Source organism: Equus caballus, chromosome 15 (genome assembly GCF_041296265.1).
Source record: "Equus caballus isolate H_3958 breed thoroughbred chromosome 15, TB-T2T, whole genome shotgun sequence".
NCBI classification, from domain to species: Eukaryota; Metazoa; Chordata; class Mammalia; order Perissodactyla; family Equidae; genus Equus; species Equus caballus.
Window position 1 is genome coordinate 45,322,529 of NC_091698.1, and position 17,861 is coordinate 45,340,389.

Below are 17,861 nucleotides of genomic sequence, written 5' to 3' on the forward strand. Positions count from 1 at the left end.
GAAAATGGACTATTTTATCTCCAAGATTTTGAATACAAACCTCACAGTAACCACTAAACAAAAAAGCAGAACAGAGACACAAATAATAAATAAGGAGAAAACAAAGAAACACAACATAAAAAACTACATAATTCAATGGGTAGACTAAAACACACAGGACGAGAAACAAAGGAAAGGCAGGAGAACTGGAAAACGAGTGATAAAATGGCAGCATTAAGCCCTTGTATATTGATAATCACCCTAAACGTAAATGGATTGAATTCTCCAGTAAAAAGACACAGAGTGGCAAGATGGATTAAAGAACAAGACCCAACAATATGCTTCCTCCAGGAACACATCTCAGCTCCAGTGACAAACAGAGGCTCAGACTGATGGGATGGAAGACAATACTCCAAGATAAAGGCAAACAAAAGAAAGCGGGTGACTCAATACTTATATCAGACAAAGTAGACTTCAAGAAAGGACAGGTAAAGAGAGACAAAGAGGGACAGTATATAATGATCAAAGGGACACTCCATCAAGAAGAAATAACACTTCTAAATATGCACCCAACACAGGAGCACCAAAGTTCATAAAGCAACTATTAACAAACCTAAAAGAAGATATTAATAATAACACAATAATAGTAGGGGACCTCAACACTCCACTCACGTCAATGGATAGATCACTCAGACAGAAAATCAACAAGGAAACAGTGGAATTAAATGAAATGCTAGACCAGTTGGACTTAATAGACATGTATAGAACATTCCATCCAAAAACAGCAGAATACACATTCTTCTCAAGTGTGCACAGAACATCCTCAAGGATAGACCATATGTTGGGAAACGAGGCAAGCCTGAATAAATTTAAGATTGAAATAATAACAAGCATCTTTACCAATCACAATGCTATGAAGCTAGCAATTAATTACAAGAAAGAAGCTTAAAAAGGGACAAAGACGTGGAAACTAAACAACATGCTATTAAACAACCAGCGGATCACTGAAGAAATTAAAGGAGAAATCAAAAAATATGTGGAGACAAATGAAAATGAAAACATACCGTACTAAGTAATATGGGATGCAGCAAAAGCCATATTAAGAGGGAAATTCATCACAATACAGGCTCACTTTAACAAACAAGAAAAACCCCAAATAAGCATTCTCAAACTACACCTAACTGAATTAGAAAAAGAAGAACAGGGGCCGGCCCAGTGGCACAGTGGTTAGGTGCGTACATTCCGCTTTGGCAGCCTGGGGTTCGCCGGTTCAGATCCCGGGTGCAGACATGGTACCACTTGGCAAGCCATGCTGTGGTAGGCGTCCCACATATAAAGTAGAGGAAGATAGTCGTGGATGTTAGCTCAGGGCCAGTCTTCCTCAGCAAAAAGAAGAGGATTGGCAGCAGACGTTAGCTCAGGGCTGATCTTCCTCAAAAAAAAAAAAGAAGAAGAACAAAGCCCAAAGTCAGGAGAACAAGAGAAATAATAAAAATCAGAGCAGCAATAAATGCTATTGAAACAAAAAGGCAGTAGAAAGGATCAATGAAACAAAGAGCTGGTTCTCTGAGAAGATAAACAAAACTGACAAACCCCTAGCCAGACTTACAAAGAAAAAAAAGAGAAAGCTTAGATAAATAAAATTAGAAATGAAAGAGGAGAAATAACAATGCACACCACAGAAATACAAAGGATTATAAGAGAATACCATGAAAAGCTACACGCCAACAAAATGAATAATCTAGAGGAAATGGATAAATTCTTAGACTCTTACAACCTCCCAAAGCTGAATCAAGAAGAAATAGATAATATGAATAGATTAATCACAAGTAAAGAGATTGAAACAGTAATCAAAAGCATCCCAAAGAATAAAAGCCCAGGACCAAACGGCTTCCCTGGGGAATTCTACCAATCTTTCAGAGAGGATTTAATACCTATCCTTCTCAAGCTATTCCAAAAAATCAGGGAAGATGAAACACTTCCTAACACATTCTATGAGGCCAACATCACTCTGATACCAAAGCCTGACAAGGACAACACAAAGAAGGAAAACTACGGGCCAATATCGCTGATGAACAAAGATGCAAAAATCCTCAACAAAATACTGGCAACCCAAATACAGCAATACATCAAAAGGATCAGACATCATGATCAAGTGGGATTCATACCAGGGACACAGAGATGGTTCAACATCCGCAAATCAATCAACGTGATACACCACATTAACAAACTGAGGAATAAAAACCACATGATCATCTTAATAGATGCAGAGAAAGCATTTGACAAGATCCAACAGCCATTTATGATAAAAATTCGTAAAATGGGGATAGAAGGAAATTGCCTCAACATAATAAAGGCAATTTATGACAAACCCACAGCCAACATGATACTCAATGGGGAAAAACTGAACGCCATCCCTCTGAGAACAGGAAGCAGACAAGGATGTCCTCTATCACCACTCTTATTCAACATAGTACTGGAGGTTTTGGCCAGAGCAATTAGGCAAGAGAAAGGAATACAAGGAATCCAAATAGGGAGTGAAGAAGTGAAACTCTCACTGTTTGCAGATGACATGGTCTTATATATAGAAAACCCTAAAGAATCCATCAGAAAACTATTAGAAATAATTAACAACTACAATAAAGTTGCAGGGTACAAAACCAACTTAGAAAAATCAGTTGCATTTCTATATTCTAATAACGGACTTACAGAAAAAGAACTCAAGCATACAATTCCATTTACAATTGCAACAAAAAGAATAAAATATCTAGGAGTAAATTTAACCAAGGAGGTGAAGGACTTACACAATAAAAACTATAAGACATTACTGAAAGAAATAGATGATGACATAAAGAGATGGAAAGAGATTCCACGCACATGGACTGGAAGAACAAACATAGTTAAAATGTCCATACTACCCAAAGCAACCTACAGATTCAATGCAATCCTAATCAGAATACCAATGACATTCTTCACGGAAATAGAACAAAGAAGCCTAAAATTCATATGGGGCAACCAAAGTCCCGAACTGCTAAAGCAATTCTGAGAAAAAAAGAACAAAGCTGGAGGCATCAGAATCCCTGACTTCAAAATGTACCATAAAGCCATAGTGATCAAAACAGCCATGGTACTGGTACAAAACAGGCACACACATCAATGGAACAGAACTGAAAGCCCAGAAATAAAACCGTACATCTATGGACAGATAGATAACCTTTGACAAAGGGGCCAAGAAATACAATGGAGAAAAGATAGTCTCTTCAATAAATGGTGTTGGGAAAATCAGACAGCCACACGCAAAAGAATGAAGACAGACCATTATCTCACACCATACACAAAAATAAACTCAAAATGGATCAAAGATTTGAAAATAAGTCCTGAAACCATAAAACTCCTGGAAGATAATATACGTAGTACACTCTTTGACTTCGAACTTAAAAGGATCTTTTCGAACACCATGTCTTCTCAGACAAGCGAAATAAAAGAAAAAACAAACAAGTGGGACTTCATTAGACTAAAGAGCTTTTCTGCAAGGCAAAAGAAACTAGGATCAAAACAAAAAGACAACCCACCAATTGAGAGAAAATATTTGCAAATCATATATCCGACATGGGGTTAATCTCCACAATATGTAAGGAACTCACACAACTGAACAACACAAAAACAAACAGCCCGATCAAAAAATGGGCAGAGGATATGAACAGACATTTTTCCAAAGAAGATATACAGATGGCCAAGAAACACATGAAAAGATGTTCAATATCACTAATCATCAGGGAAATGAAAATCGAAACTACACTAAGATACTACCTTACACCTGTCAAAATAGCTATAATCACTAAGACTAAAAATAACAAATGTTGGAGAGGGTGTGGAGAGAACGGAACCCTTGTACACTGCTGGTGGGAATGCAAACTGATTCAGCCACTATGGAAAACAGAATGGAGATTCCTCAAAAAACTAAAAACAGAAACACCATATGACCCAGCTATCCCACTACTGGGTATTTATCCAAAGAACTTGAAATCAACAATCCAAAGTACCATATGTACCCCTATGTTCATTGCAGCACTATTCACAACAGCCAAGACATGGAAACAATCCAAGTTCCCATCGATCGATGACAGGATAAAGAAGATGTGGTATATACACACTCACACACACACATACACACATATATATATACACCCACACATGCACACACAATGGAATACTACTCAGCCACAAAAAAAGACAAATCATCCCATTTGCAACAACATGGATGGACCTGGAGGGAATTAGGCTAAGAAAATAAGCCAGACTGAGAAAGACAAACACCAGATGATTTCACTCATATGTGGAATATAAAGAAACACATGGACTAAAAACAGTTTAGTGATTACCAGGGGAAGGAGGGTGGGGGGAGGGCACAGGGGGTGAAGGGGAGCACATAAGTGGTGACGGACAAGAAATAACATTCAAGTGAAATTTCACAATGATGTAAACTACTATGAACTCAATAAAAAAAAAAGTTTGGGTTCACCAAGGTTCCTTAGCATCCAGCACAATGTGTGGCCCATGGTGAGTACTCACTAATATATGCTCAATGAATTAAGTACCCACTGAACTATTTACCAGGCAAAACAACTATTGCTCTTCAATGATCAACAGTCTATAGTATCAATGTCCAATAGAACTTTCTGTGATGATGGATCTATTCTATATCTGCACTGTCCAATAGGGCAGCCACTAGTCAAGTGTGGCTACTGAGCACGTGAAAAGTGGTTAGTACAACACAGGCACGGAATTTTTAATTTTATTTAATTTTAACTAATTAAGATGTAAAGAGCCACACAGGGCTAGTGACTACAGTACTGAACAGCACAGGTCCATATAGCCTTTTCTCTGTCTTTTCGACTGTTGTGCATTGTTCTTGCACTCTGCACAGTTTACATCTTGTCTAAAGAGCAGTCCTAGACAATAAACCCTAGGCTTCTTTTTGTCTCCGCAAGGTACCTTGCACAGATTAGAAACTTAATAAATGTCTGAAGACTTGATATCCGAATTGTGTAGGAAACGTTTTTTCCTCCCTGAAAAGCAATCAATTAAATGCAATTATTTTCAACTATAAAATGAGCTCCTCCTCCACACTGAAATTTCCTTGCGCTTTCTCGTTCTCCAGACTGTTTGGAGCTGCAGCATAAACCTCCTGCAAAGCTAAGCCCCTCCTACCGGCAGGGGACCCCTTACTTGCTACAAACAAGGGTCCAGAGAAGCACAGTCGGCGAGGAGCCTCTTGAGACTGACTAATCATGCGGTGTACATAATCCACACTACTCCCTCAAGGGGAGTCCTGCAGACTCAGCTCCAAATTGTCTCCCCAACAAGATAGTTCCCAGGTAACCACTCTCTCCACTCCTACCCAGCCCTTTTCCCCTCCTTCAGGCACGAGAAGCCCCACCTCCTCCCCTAAAAGGACTTCGTAACGATACACACTGGGAATACGGCCTCCTCTGAACATCTGGTGTCATTCAAAAGGCCCGGGACCCACCGAGGGGGAGGAAACAAGAGAGGTCTTTGTCAGAAAGAACCGGAGAGTTGGAGTAGTCAGACAGAACCTGGGCAAGCGTCGCGGCCCAGGAGGCGAGACGGGCCCAGAAGCCCTTAAAAGCGCGCTTGTTCCTAGTCAGGCACCGTGACAGGCAGCGAACAGGAGGCAGACGGGGCAGAGGGCAGGCAGAGCGCCCAGGGATGACCCGTGCCCCGGCCCCGACGGCGGCCCACACCTCGCCCCGGCCCAGCTCACCTTCTCCGGCCAGGTCCGCTCGCCCTCCAGGTAGCGGTGCTTCGGCAGCGGCGGCGGAGGAAAAGTCGCGCCCGGGCGCGCCTGCAGCCAGGCCTTGGCCTCCTCGTCGTCCTCGTCGTCAGTACTCTCCCGAGGCTGACTCTCGTAGTCCGCGTCCAGCTCCCGTCCCTCCTCTTCCTCCGCCTCCTCCACAACTGACACTTCGTCCTGATCCAAGTTCCCCGCCTCCTCCGCCGCCGCCGCCGCCGCCTCCTCCTCCTCCTCCAGCTCGCCGGGCCACGGCAGGTCCTCAGGCTCCATATTGGTGTCTGGCTCTAGGAGGCTGAGGAGGAGGAGGAGAGAGGAGGGGGGCAGGCGGGGCGGGGCAGAGAGCCGACTGGCGGTTGTGGCCGCGCGCAGGCGCAAAGACCGCCTCGCGCCCCGCGCCTAGCCGCGCGGACTGGGCGGGGCGCGTAGTGAGCGCGCGCGTTGCTAAGGACGCCCCGCGGGGACGGGCGCGAAGGCGGAGGTGGAGGGCTGGCGACGGGAGTAGCCGCCGCCTCGCGCCCCGTCACGGGCTGGGCTCTTGTTCACAGTACTGTAAGGTCACAATAAACCCAGACTGAGCTCCTCTCGGGGGAGGGGAGAATTTAGTCCTCGGCATGGGGGGCCAAAACTAAATTTTGCCGGTGCACCGAGGGGAGATCAGACCCTAGGACGAACCATGATAACCAAACTTGAAATTATAAATGTTTAAAGATTGAGTGGCCTACTGTGTGACAGACTGTATGGTGGGCACTTGACCCTAGCAGTGGAAAAGCATCAGAAAGATGAGAGTTTGATTCTTGGCGTCACCAGTTAGAGCGGTGTAACTGAGGCTCCGTAAAATGAGGATAATTGGCCGTCACGTAGGATGCTTGTGAATGCTATTTTACTTATTTATTTATTTTATTTGGTAAGAATCTTCAAAAATGCTATTTTTGGTACTCCTCTCAAAAAGAATTTAAAGAGAAAAAGAGGCATTCTCCCCATTTTACCATAGATGTCCAGAAAATCAGAATACCATGAGGGCTTTTTTTTAAAAAAAAAATTTATTTTTCCTTTTTCTCCCCAAAGCCCCCCTGGTACATAGTTGTGTATTTTTAGTTGTGAATCCTTCCAGTTGTGTCATGTGGGACGCCGCCTCACCAGGGCCTGATGAGCAGTGCCATGTACGCGCCCAGGATTGGAACTGGCTGGCAAGCCCTGGGCTACCAAAGTGGAGTGTGGGAACTTAACCACTCGGCCACTGCGGGGCCGGCTCCACCATGAGGGCTTTAAGACTTTGGTGATAGTATTGAGAAGAGCCCAAGGTAGCTTGGATGCCTACCGAAGACCACAGGGTCTGTCAGGCAAGAGCAGAAGCAGTTTTAGAGTCTAGTAGAGGAATTAGTGTTCCAGAAATTAAACAACCCGGGAAAAACTGCAGCCATGATCAGATGAGGCCAGTGTGACTGTGGGAGAGGTTGTCCACTCCTGGAGTGGCAACAGTGCCCAGCACCCATCACATGACAGCTAGCTGGGCTTCTTGGGGAAGTCATGTATGACAGACTGAAAACTCCCAGAAATGTCTGGAGGCAGGGGTGACATTCATCTGGTGTGGACAGGTACAGCTATAATATTTAACAGTTGTTAAAATATTGAGATACTTCTACATTCATTGGTAATTAGCCAGTGCCCCAAGTACACTTTCCCCCTCTACCCCATTATCCTTCACTGTCCCAGACTTACCTCCCTGGGATCCAAAGACTAAAGGGTTAATGCCTGTTACAGCTTGAGCCTCTGGTTTGATTGGTCGAGGCCCTTGCCATTCCAATTGTTAAACATTTTTAATATCATCACTACAAAGAGGGAGAAGAGGCACTGTTTGAAGAAGGAACAGAACCAATGAACTGGCAAATTACTATTAACTTGAATTTAACTGAAGCCAGAGGCTGGTGAAGTTTTTAGTTTGTAAAAGCATTACGAATATCCAGCTTGCCAGGGCTGTGCTAAGGGAAACCCAGAGAAAGAGTCTCTGATGACCCTTGAGCCAAAACATTCTAAACATGTGGACCAGCGTGGCAGTGGCAAGAGTCATCAAACTGGGGCCCCTGCCTGTGAAAGATGAAATTCAGGGGGTCACTTGGAACTGCAGGGTCAGCTGGCTTTCTCCCACCAAAAGACTCTTTTTTTTCAAAACCAAGCCTTTGAAGTTTCAGGTCTTTCTTTTAAAATGGGAAAAAAGTGTGCATAGGCAGATTACCCCAGAACGTCTGGTTACAGCACAGCCAATCAAGTTACATCCCTCTTTAACTACCTTTCAGCCCTGAGGCTATGCCTTGTCACACTGGCAGCTCTGGGTCAGCCCCAAGTCTCCAATGGCATTTACTCAACAAATATTTATTGACCAGTTACTAAATGCTAGTCACTTTGCCAGATGCTAAAGCAACAGAGGTTGATTGACACTTTCCAGCCTTCAGAAGATTTACAGTCTATGGGGAGATATAGGCAGATTTGCCCTTTAGAAATCAATGTCCAGGGGGCCAGCCCAGTGGTGTAATGGTTAAGTCCTCATGCTCTGCTTTGGTGGCCGGGGTTTGAGGGTTCAGATCCCACGCACGGACCTACCCGCTGCTCATCAAGCCATGCTGTGGTGGCATCCCGCATTCAAAAAAAAAGGAAGAAGATTGGAATAGATGTTAGCTCAGGGACAATCTCTCTCAAGCAAAAAGAGGAAGATTGGCAACAGATGTTAGTTCAGGTCCAATCTTCCTCACCAAAAAAAAAAAAAAAAAAAACAAGAAGAAATCAATGTCCAGTCTTACTTGCATTTGATTTCTAAAAGTCACCCTGGAGGCAACGATGGGAATACTTTTCATGAAGCCAGTAATAAAATTATGAATTAAGGAACTTCAGTAATCCTTGTAATAGAGTTAACTGTACTGTACACTTAAAGATTTGCTGAGAGGGTAGATTTAATGTTATGTGTTTTTTACCACAATTTTTTTAAAGGTCATTTTAATTGCTGTTGCTCTCTATAGTGTATGAGCCAAAGCTGGGACTGGTCAATATGGCAGAGCCATTATTCTCATTGATCCTCCTGCTACGATTACATACAATGACTTTCTTCAAAGATGACTCTTAATGAAGGTATAAAGTTAGATATAAGTGAGGAAGTAATTAGATCTTCTGTCAGCTGGTGGCAGGCTCATCCCAGTGTCTACGACTGAAATGTTTAAGCCTGTTCAGCAGCTTCCGCATTCCAAGTGGACAGTCTGAAAGACAAACTGATGTCACTTGAGTCTAAGCCTTCCAGAGAACAAACTGGAATCATCCTTCAACCACATCATCCTTTAAAGAAATTGTTGTATCCCTGAGTTACACCAATATGTGCTGATATTTTTTCACCCATTCTTCTTAGAAACAAAACCATGTGGTAATGCAGAGGAGGGCGCTGGTAGAGAAAAGGAGATCAGTAAGGAAGTTACAACAGTACTTCAGATGATGACTGTCAGAACACAGATAGTGGCCTGGAGATAGACAGGAGAAGACGGATGCAAAAGCTACACAGGTGGTGATATCAACAGGACCTGGTGACTGGGTATTGGGAAGAAAGATAGAAAGGAAAGAATATGATAAATCCCAGCTTTTGTCTGGGCAACCAAGCTGATGATGGAAGTATAGATGTGGGAACATGTGGGCCTGAAGGGAAAGGTCATGAATTCAATTCTGAGCATATTGAGTTTTAGGTGCCTGAGAGATATCCAGGTAAGGATGTTCAGGTAGCAGTTGTGTATACAGATCTGGGACTCAGGGAAGAGGGAGGTGTGGGTGGCTGAATGAGCATATAGATATTAGCGGAAGTCATAACTCAGTGTGCTACAGATGGCACCCTAAATAATACACACATTCCAAAAGAGGAAGAGAGGAACACAGACTGAGAAGAAACTTCCAACGCAATAGGAAAAGAACACAAAAAGAGTGGTATTATAGAATAGGGAAAACCAAATAGTTTCAAGGTGGCAGAAGTCAACAGCATCAAATGCAGCAGAAAGATAAGGAATAAAAAGTGTCTACTGAATTTGGCATTAAGAAATTATTGGTAACTTGCACAGGAATTATTTTGATGGAATGGTGAGAGCAAACTCCAGATGCAACAGTTGAGAAGCAATTGGGAGTGAGGAAGATGAGACATTGAGTGTAGAAAGGAGGAGTTTGGCCATGAAAGAAAAGGAAAGTGATAAGGTAGTATAGCGAGAGCAGGGAAGGAACCATCGGCGTTTTTGTTGTTGTTGTTAATGTAGAAAACACTTGAGTATATTAGTATGCTGAGAAGATTGTCTCAAAGAAAGGAAATACATTGAAGCTAGAAAATAAAAAAGGAGAAAACTGATGAAAGCAAAGAGGATGATGGGTGATTCAGGTGGAGGGATTACCTTCAGACAGAAGTTTGTGGCTTTCTCATCGAGGAGAGAAAAGATATGTGCCAATAAAGATCCTTTACTCAGGTGAGTGGGGCAAGAAGTTGATTGAATTCGTGTTTCCTGGGTTTTATTCATGTTAAAGTGTGATCCCTAGACCACCTTCATCAGAATTACCTGAGGTATATATTTTATGAAGAATTCCAGCTCCCATCACCCAGAGAATAAGATTCAGAAAGTCTGGGTTGGTGCCTAGGAATCTGATCTTTAAACCACCCCCAAGTAATGCTGACACACAGTAATGGTTGAGAATGAACTCCCTTCTTTTCTCTGTAAAATATCAAGGACAATACAGTGATTTCCCACCCGTTACAGAAAGTCACCCCTCTCCCTGCCACCCAGCAGCTAGGGCATGGATGTGTGACCTAGATTCACACATTTGGATGCTCCCATCTGTGACTTTGACTCTTAAGGGGTAAAGCAGAATAATTCAGAACTTTACTACTTACCTGAGAGCTTGTTAGAAATGCAGACTCTCAGACCCCACGCAGACCTATGAAATCTGCATTTTAACAAGATCCCCAGATGATTCATAGGCACATTAAAGTTTGAAAAGCACTGCCTTCTAACATACTCATAGCGGTGGAATTGACAGTTCCGCAGTAGCAACAGCCAGTGGAGCAAGCAGAGATAATCTTGCCAACTGGTTCTTTTGGCATGATCTTAGTCATGGCTCTTGCTCCCCGGCCTTCCTTGGTTCTTGCCTTTCTTGGTCAGCTATTCATACTTAATGCTGTGTAACAAAAAATCACAAATTCTCAGTGGCCTATAATAAAAAGCACTGTCTCTTGCTTATGCACCAGCGGGTTGCCTGGGGGTATCTGTTTCAGGCTGCAGCATATGAGTTGATTGGGGTGACTTTGAGACTTTCATTATTCTGGGACCAGTAGGTTACCTGAAGAATTCTCCTTGCATAATGGAGATAGAAAGCTTTCAGAGGTGAACGGAAATACAAATGCCTCTTAAGGCCGTAAGCACACTGTCACTTCCTCCCACACTTCCTTGGCCAAAGCAAATCACATGGGCCAATCTAACATCATATTTCTCCTATGGAGGTTGATGGAGGAGATGGAATAAATATTTAGTGGATGATAAGCCTAAGATATAGTACCATCCCTTTTCCAAACCTGGGTTCCAGCTTTCCCACTGGTTCTAGGAGCCCTACAATATCCTTCTAATAGCTTTCTTTACTACTGAAGCCAGCCAGTGTCAGCTTCTGTTGCCTAAAACCAAAAACCCTCACTGATCCGCCGAGGAAGTCTAAGCCAAAGTGGGGAGAAGGTGAAGCTCTGAGATGCAGCTGTCAGACTTGGAGAACAAGCATTCAGAGACTAAGTACACAAAACATTAGAGTTTAAAAAGTCCATGGTGAAACTACAAGAGAGACTTCCTGAAACATGTCTCCCCATGTGGTCACTAAAAACCCTAGGATAGAGACAGAAGCTGAATTAGAGAGAAGGTGGATCAGATGCCACATTCTCCCTTCACACCATTCAGATAAGGGACAATGAGGCCCATATGGACATCAAAGGACAGGAGGGAAGGGAAGACTAAGGTTTTTTGAGTGCCAGGCACTATGATGGGTATTTTACAATCATTGCCTCCTCTAATCTTCACAACAACTCACCACAGCATTTTACAGATGAGGGAATCAAGGCTCAGGTAAGTTAAATAATTTGCCCAATATTATACAGCCAGTAAGAGGGGGTGCAATGTGGCTTCAAGCCCAGTCTGACTGCACAGTCTATGCTCCTTCCTGTTGAACCATACAGAATAGAAGCTTCCAGTGGGGCAGTAGGAGCAGGCACAACCCAAGTCCTAGCCCTATTGTAAGTGGAACATGGGAAACTGTCAACCTCCCCTGCAGAGGCTGCAAGGACAGCTGTGTCCTCAGGAGCAAGCTGGGTGTCAGTTAAGGGTGGGATGAGGTGAGAGGCTGTGGGGGCAGAGAAGATTGCCTACAGTTGCAGGACAGGTTTGGAAGAAGGAGGTCAGCAGTGGGGGATGAGCCAAAGAAGACTTGCAGAAATATGCAGATGAAAGCCTGGCAGCAAGAGGAAATAGAAGGAGCTTACATTTTTGGATGTGGCTGAAAATGAAGAAACTCAAAGTATGGAACTAGTTTCCATCAGAGACCATTCTCTCCAGGGGAACAAGAATGATCTAGTTAAATCATTAATCTGAGCATTTTATACCTCTATTTAAAACCCTGCAAGGACTTTCAACCTCACTGAGAATGAAATCCAAAGTCCTAACCACGGCCTACAAGAGCCTACAAGATCTGCCTCCTACCCAGATACTTCCAGATCTAAACTCCTGCCCATCCCTCTTGCTTTCCCCACTCCAGCCACGCTGCCCTCCTCACTGTTCCACAACATGCAAAGCCCACTCCCACCTCAGGGCCCTTGCTCCTGCTGTTCCCACTGCCTGGAACTCACTTCCACAGAGTCTCTGCTCACTTTATCAACAAGGCTTTCTCTGATAAGCCAATACACCCACGCCTTACCAATGCTTTATTTTTCTTCTTAGCACTTACCACCACCCAACATTTATTTGTTTGTTTATTGTCTGTCTCCCCCCACTAGGATGCAAGCTCCATGAGAGAAGCGATTTTGGCTCTTTTGTGTATCACTGCATGCCTGTGCCTAAAACAATGTCTAGCATATAAGGAGGTACTTGGTAAACATTGTTGAATGAAATGAATGCAGATTGAATTGAACTGGCTGGTCAAAAGATTCTGAATAGAACTTCAGAATAAATTCGGTTTCACTGGAGCTGATAAAGATGTCTGTCTACTGGGGAACCTTTAATTTCCTTTCCCAGCTGGCTCCTGGGGGCATTAGGTGGGCAGAAAGTGAAATGTATCACCAGGTACTTGAGTGGGTGGAGGAGAAGCTGATTATAATGTGCAGTTGACTCCTGGTGGCAAACTCTCCCTTAGGATGAGTCATATCCACTGATGGCTAAGTTTATCCATTAATAGCTTCATTTTTATAATGCCTTATAATTATAAAAAGAAATTATAAAATATGTAGCATATGTAGAGAGAAATTTTGTTTTATATTTGTATGCATGTGTCTCTCTGTGCATGTATATATGAAATAAATTCAGTATGTGATAAACCAATACAGACAACATACAATATGCCATAAGTTTCTATTCCTATGAGTACAAAATTACTGTCTCAAGTCACTGATCCCCTTGAGGGTTGCTACCATATTATTCGTTCACAACTGGATGCTCTTGTCAGCAACTGGGTCCTTAACAGCAGTGGTAACTAGATCAGATTTAGTGAAGGGAGTCCATGTTATTGAGTTCATACATAGTATCCATCTCTGCCACTAGGACCACTTTGTTCAGGTACCCATATGAGTATGCTCTAGAGCATATTCCACACATCTGCTACCCAGTTCCATAGAACTTTGCTGTTTCTCCATTGGGTTCCATGAGCTATATTTTCTCTCCCCCAATATTAATTGGAGTCTCACTGCCTTTTACCTTATCTTGGCCCGATGATCAATTCCAAATACCCCATATTTCTTGAAGGGCCTTTTGCTTGGGACACACTCTCAGGTACCAATTTCTGTTCCGCTTGGTATTCCTAGGTTATAAGCAATAGAAATGACTCTGGTCAACTTAATTCAAAAAGAAATTTATTGGAAAGATACAGTCTAGCTCACATACTAGGTGAATCAGGACTACCCAATCAACTCACAGAATTGTGAAAGGTAATAAATTGTTGTTTTAAACCATTAAATTTTGAGGTGGTTTGTTACACAGCATCAGATAACCAAAACATCCACCTTAGATACAATAGTAAAAGATACAAGGAAAATTAAAATGTATAGCTCTAAATAGATATATAATTACATATGTATAATTACATATGCATATGCATAATGTGAGGAGAAATAAGATGACACCTAGAGTTCTTATTTCTGCAACTGGACACAAGTTACAGAACACCACTATAATACTATAACGTCTCTTTCATGTTCCCTTTCAGCCTGCATCTCAGCCAGCTGGGCTTTTTTATCCTTAGGGTGGCCCAAACCAAACCACCATTTCTGAGGGGTCCTACCTATATAGGGTTGCTTCTGTTAACTTTCCAGATATGTCATTCTTAGGAAGAGTTCCAGAGGATCACTTGTGTTCCGGACATACCCTTCTCTCACTCAATTTTATAGCAGTGATCCTATTTCCCTTTGATAATAATATTTCCCTTTGATAATCCCCAGCCAAATAGAAACCTCCTTTTTTGCCTGTTAATCCGTGTGCATAAGTAGCATTAAATGGCCAGGTGACAGTTCCAACTTTCAGTTCAGTGGAACCTTTGTTTTGTCCAATGGTGGAAACATTAATTCCTTGGGTACTAAGATCTCTAAACCAATAGAGCAAAAAATTGAAGGAACAAGAAGCAAGCATTTTGCAAGTAGGCCAGATGACTTATTGAAAGTAACATTACCACTTTCATCCCTTTGTTCTCAGATCCATGTATTCTGAGTATAGGAGAAAGAGCACTGTATATTAGTTACCAGTTCAAAGCATGTACAGTACCCACTCCCTGCCCTGGCTTTCCCAATTGTTTCTCAGCTGGTTCAGTAACTGAGTCTTAATTGGCCACTTAACTATTCTATCAGCTCAGCTGTTTCTGCGTGATAAGGTACATGACAAGACCGCCAATTTCTGTATGTACTGGCCCATTGCCCTAATCTGTCTTAGCCAGAAACAATGTTGTGCAGAATACCATGACCAGGAATAAAGTATCCAGTAATTTCAAAGACGGTGTTCATAGCAGAAGCATGATGAGTAAGAAAGACAAATTCATATTTAGGATAAATGTCTGTTCTAGTATGGGCAATACACTGGCAGGGATCCAATAAAATAAATCTGCCACAAGGTGGCTGGCTTGTCTGCTCAGGTTATGTTACCATATTAGGTGCTCACCACTGGTTTTTTCTTTCTTTCTCCAGCTTTATTGAGATATAATTGACATATAACATTGTATGAGTTTAAGGTATATGACATGATGATTTGATACATGTATATATTTTTAAATGATTACCACAATAAGGTTAGTTAACACAGCCACTACTTTACATAATTACCATTTTTGTGTATATAGATAGATAGATATAGATATAGAAGTATAACATTTTCTTCATCCACTCATCCATCATTGGACACCTAGGTTGTTTCCATGTCTTGACTATTGTGAATAATACTGCAATAAAAATGGGGATACAGATATCTCTTTATAATACAGTCATGTTACTTAACGAGTATGCATCATTAGGAGATTTCATTGTGTGAACATCATAGAGTGTACTTACACAACCTAGTTGGTGTAGCCTACTACCCACCTAGGCTATATAGTACTAATCTTTTTTATTAATTTATTTTTATTGAGGTAACATAGATTTATAACATTGTATAGGTTTCAGGTGTACAACATTATGATTTGACATCTATATATACCACAGTGTGCTCACCACGAAACATGTAGTTTCCGTCTGTCACTACATAATTGACCCCTTTTACTCATTTCGCCCTCTCCCAACTCTCCTTCCCTTCTGGTAACCACCAATCTGTTGTCAGCTTCTTTGAGTTTGTTTTTGTTTTGTTTTGTTTGTTCAATTGTTTTGTTTTGTTTTTTATCTTCCACATATGAGTGAAATCATATGGCATTTGTCTTTCTCCTTCTGATTTATTTCACTTAGCAAAATACCCTCAAGGTTCACTCATGTTGTCACAAATGTCAGGATTTCATCTTTTTACAGCTGAATAGTATTCCATTGTGTATATATACCACATCTTCTTTATCTGATCATCCATTGATGGGCACTGAAGTTGTTTTCAAGTCTTGGCTATTGTGAATAATGCTGCAACAAACATCGGGGTGCATATATCTTTTCAAATTAGTGTTTTCATATTCTTCAGATAAATACCCAGAAGTGAAATAGCTGGATCATATGGTAGCTCTATTCTTAATTTTTTGAGAAATTTCCATACTGTTTTCCATAATGGCTGCACCAATTTACATTCCCACCAATAAGGTATGTGGGTTCCCTTTTCTCCACATCCTCTCCAACACTTGTTATTTCTGTCTTTTTGATAATAGTCATTCTAATGGGTATGAGGTAATATCTCATTGTGGTTTTGATTTGCATTTCCTTAATAATTAGTGATGTTGAACATCTTTTCATGTGCCTGTTGGCTATCTATATATCTTCTTTGGAAAAATGTCTGCTCAGATCCTCTGCCCAGTTTTTAATTGGATTGTTTGTTTTGTTGTTGAGTTTTATAAGTTCTTTACAGATTTTGGATATTAACTCTGTATTGGACATATGATTTGCAAATATCTTCTCCTGTTCAGTAGGTTGTCTTTTCATTTTATTGATGGTTTCCTTTGCTGTGCAGAAGCTTTTCAGTTTGATGTAGTCCCATTTGTTTATTTTTGATTTTGTTTCCCCGGCCTGAGGAGAAACATCCAAAAAGACATTGCTAAGACTGATGTCAAAGAGCATACTACCTATGTTTTTTTTTAGGAGTTTTCTGGTTTCAGGTCTTACATTCAAGTCTTTAATCCATTTTGAGTTAATTTTTGTGTATGGTGCAAGATAGTGGTCCAGGTTCATTTTTCGCATATGGCTGTCCAGCTTTCCCAACACCATTTACTTCAGAGACTTTCATTTTTCCGTTGTATGTTCTTGGCTCCTTTGTAGAAAATTAGCTGTCCATAAATGTGTGAGTTTACTTCTGGGCTCTGCATTCTGTTCCATTGATCCATGTCTGTTTTTCCGCTAGTACTATACTGTTTGGGTTACTATAGCTTTGTAGTATAGTTTGAAATCAGGACGTGTGATACCTCTGGCTTTGTCCATTTTTCTCAGGATTGCATTAGCTATTCAAGGTCTTTTTAACATGCAAATTTTAGGATTTCTTGTTCTGTTGCTGTGAAAAATGCCGTTAGGATTTTAATAGGGATTTCATTGAATCTGTAGATTGCTTTAGGTAATATGGACATTTTAACAATGTTAATTCTTCCAATCCATGAGCATGGAATACCTTTCCATTTCTTTGTGTCTTCTTCAGTTTATTTGAGTAATGTCTTATAGTTTTCAGTGTACAGGTTCTTTCACCTCCTTGGTTAAATTTATTCCTAAGTATTTTATTCTTTTTGTTGCAATTGTAAGTGGGATTGTTTTTTAATTTTTCTTTCTGATAATTCATTGTTAATGTATAGAAATTCAATAGATTTTTTTTTTTTTTTGAGGAACATCAGCCCTGAGCTAACATCTGCTGCTAATCCTCCTCTTTTTGCTGAGGAAGACTGGCCCTGAGCTAACATCCGTGCCCATCTTCCTCTACTTTATATGTGGGATGCCTACCACAGCATGGCATGCCAAGCGGTATCATTTCCCCACCCAGGATCTGAACCAGCGAACCCCGGGCCACTGAAGTGGAACATGTGCACTTAACCACTGTGCCACTGGGCAGGCCCCCATCAATAGATTTTTGTATATTGCTTTGTACCCTCCAACTTTATTGTGTTCATTTATTATTTCTAATAGGTTTTTTGGTGGAGTCTTTAGGGTTTTCTATACATAAAATCA

General features: G+C 41.5%; 1 protein-coding gene across 7 annotated transcripts in view; it reads right to left on the reverse strand.

Annotated features, from left to right (window-relative positions):
- ALMS1 (ALMS1 centrosome and basal body associated protein) overlaps positions 1-6,268 on the reverse strand; it is a 249,616-nt gene extending 243,348 nt beyond the window's left edge. For 4 of the 7 annotated variants that reach the window (XR_011425978.1, XR_011425977.1, XM_070235326.1 and 1 more), the window contains exon 1: positions 5,765-6,268. Coding sequence is in view for 4 of the 7 variants with exons in the window: in XM_070235326.1 (XP_070091427.1) it covers positions 5,765-6,064 (300 nt within the window). In the remaining 3 variants the exon portion in view is untranslated. The remainder of the gene's footprint in view (positions 1-5,764) is intronic. The other 3 variants (XM_070235329.1, XM_070235328.1, XM_070235330.1) reach the window with 3 other exon arrangements.
- Positions 6,269-17,861: the final 11,593 nt, after the last annotated feature.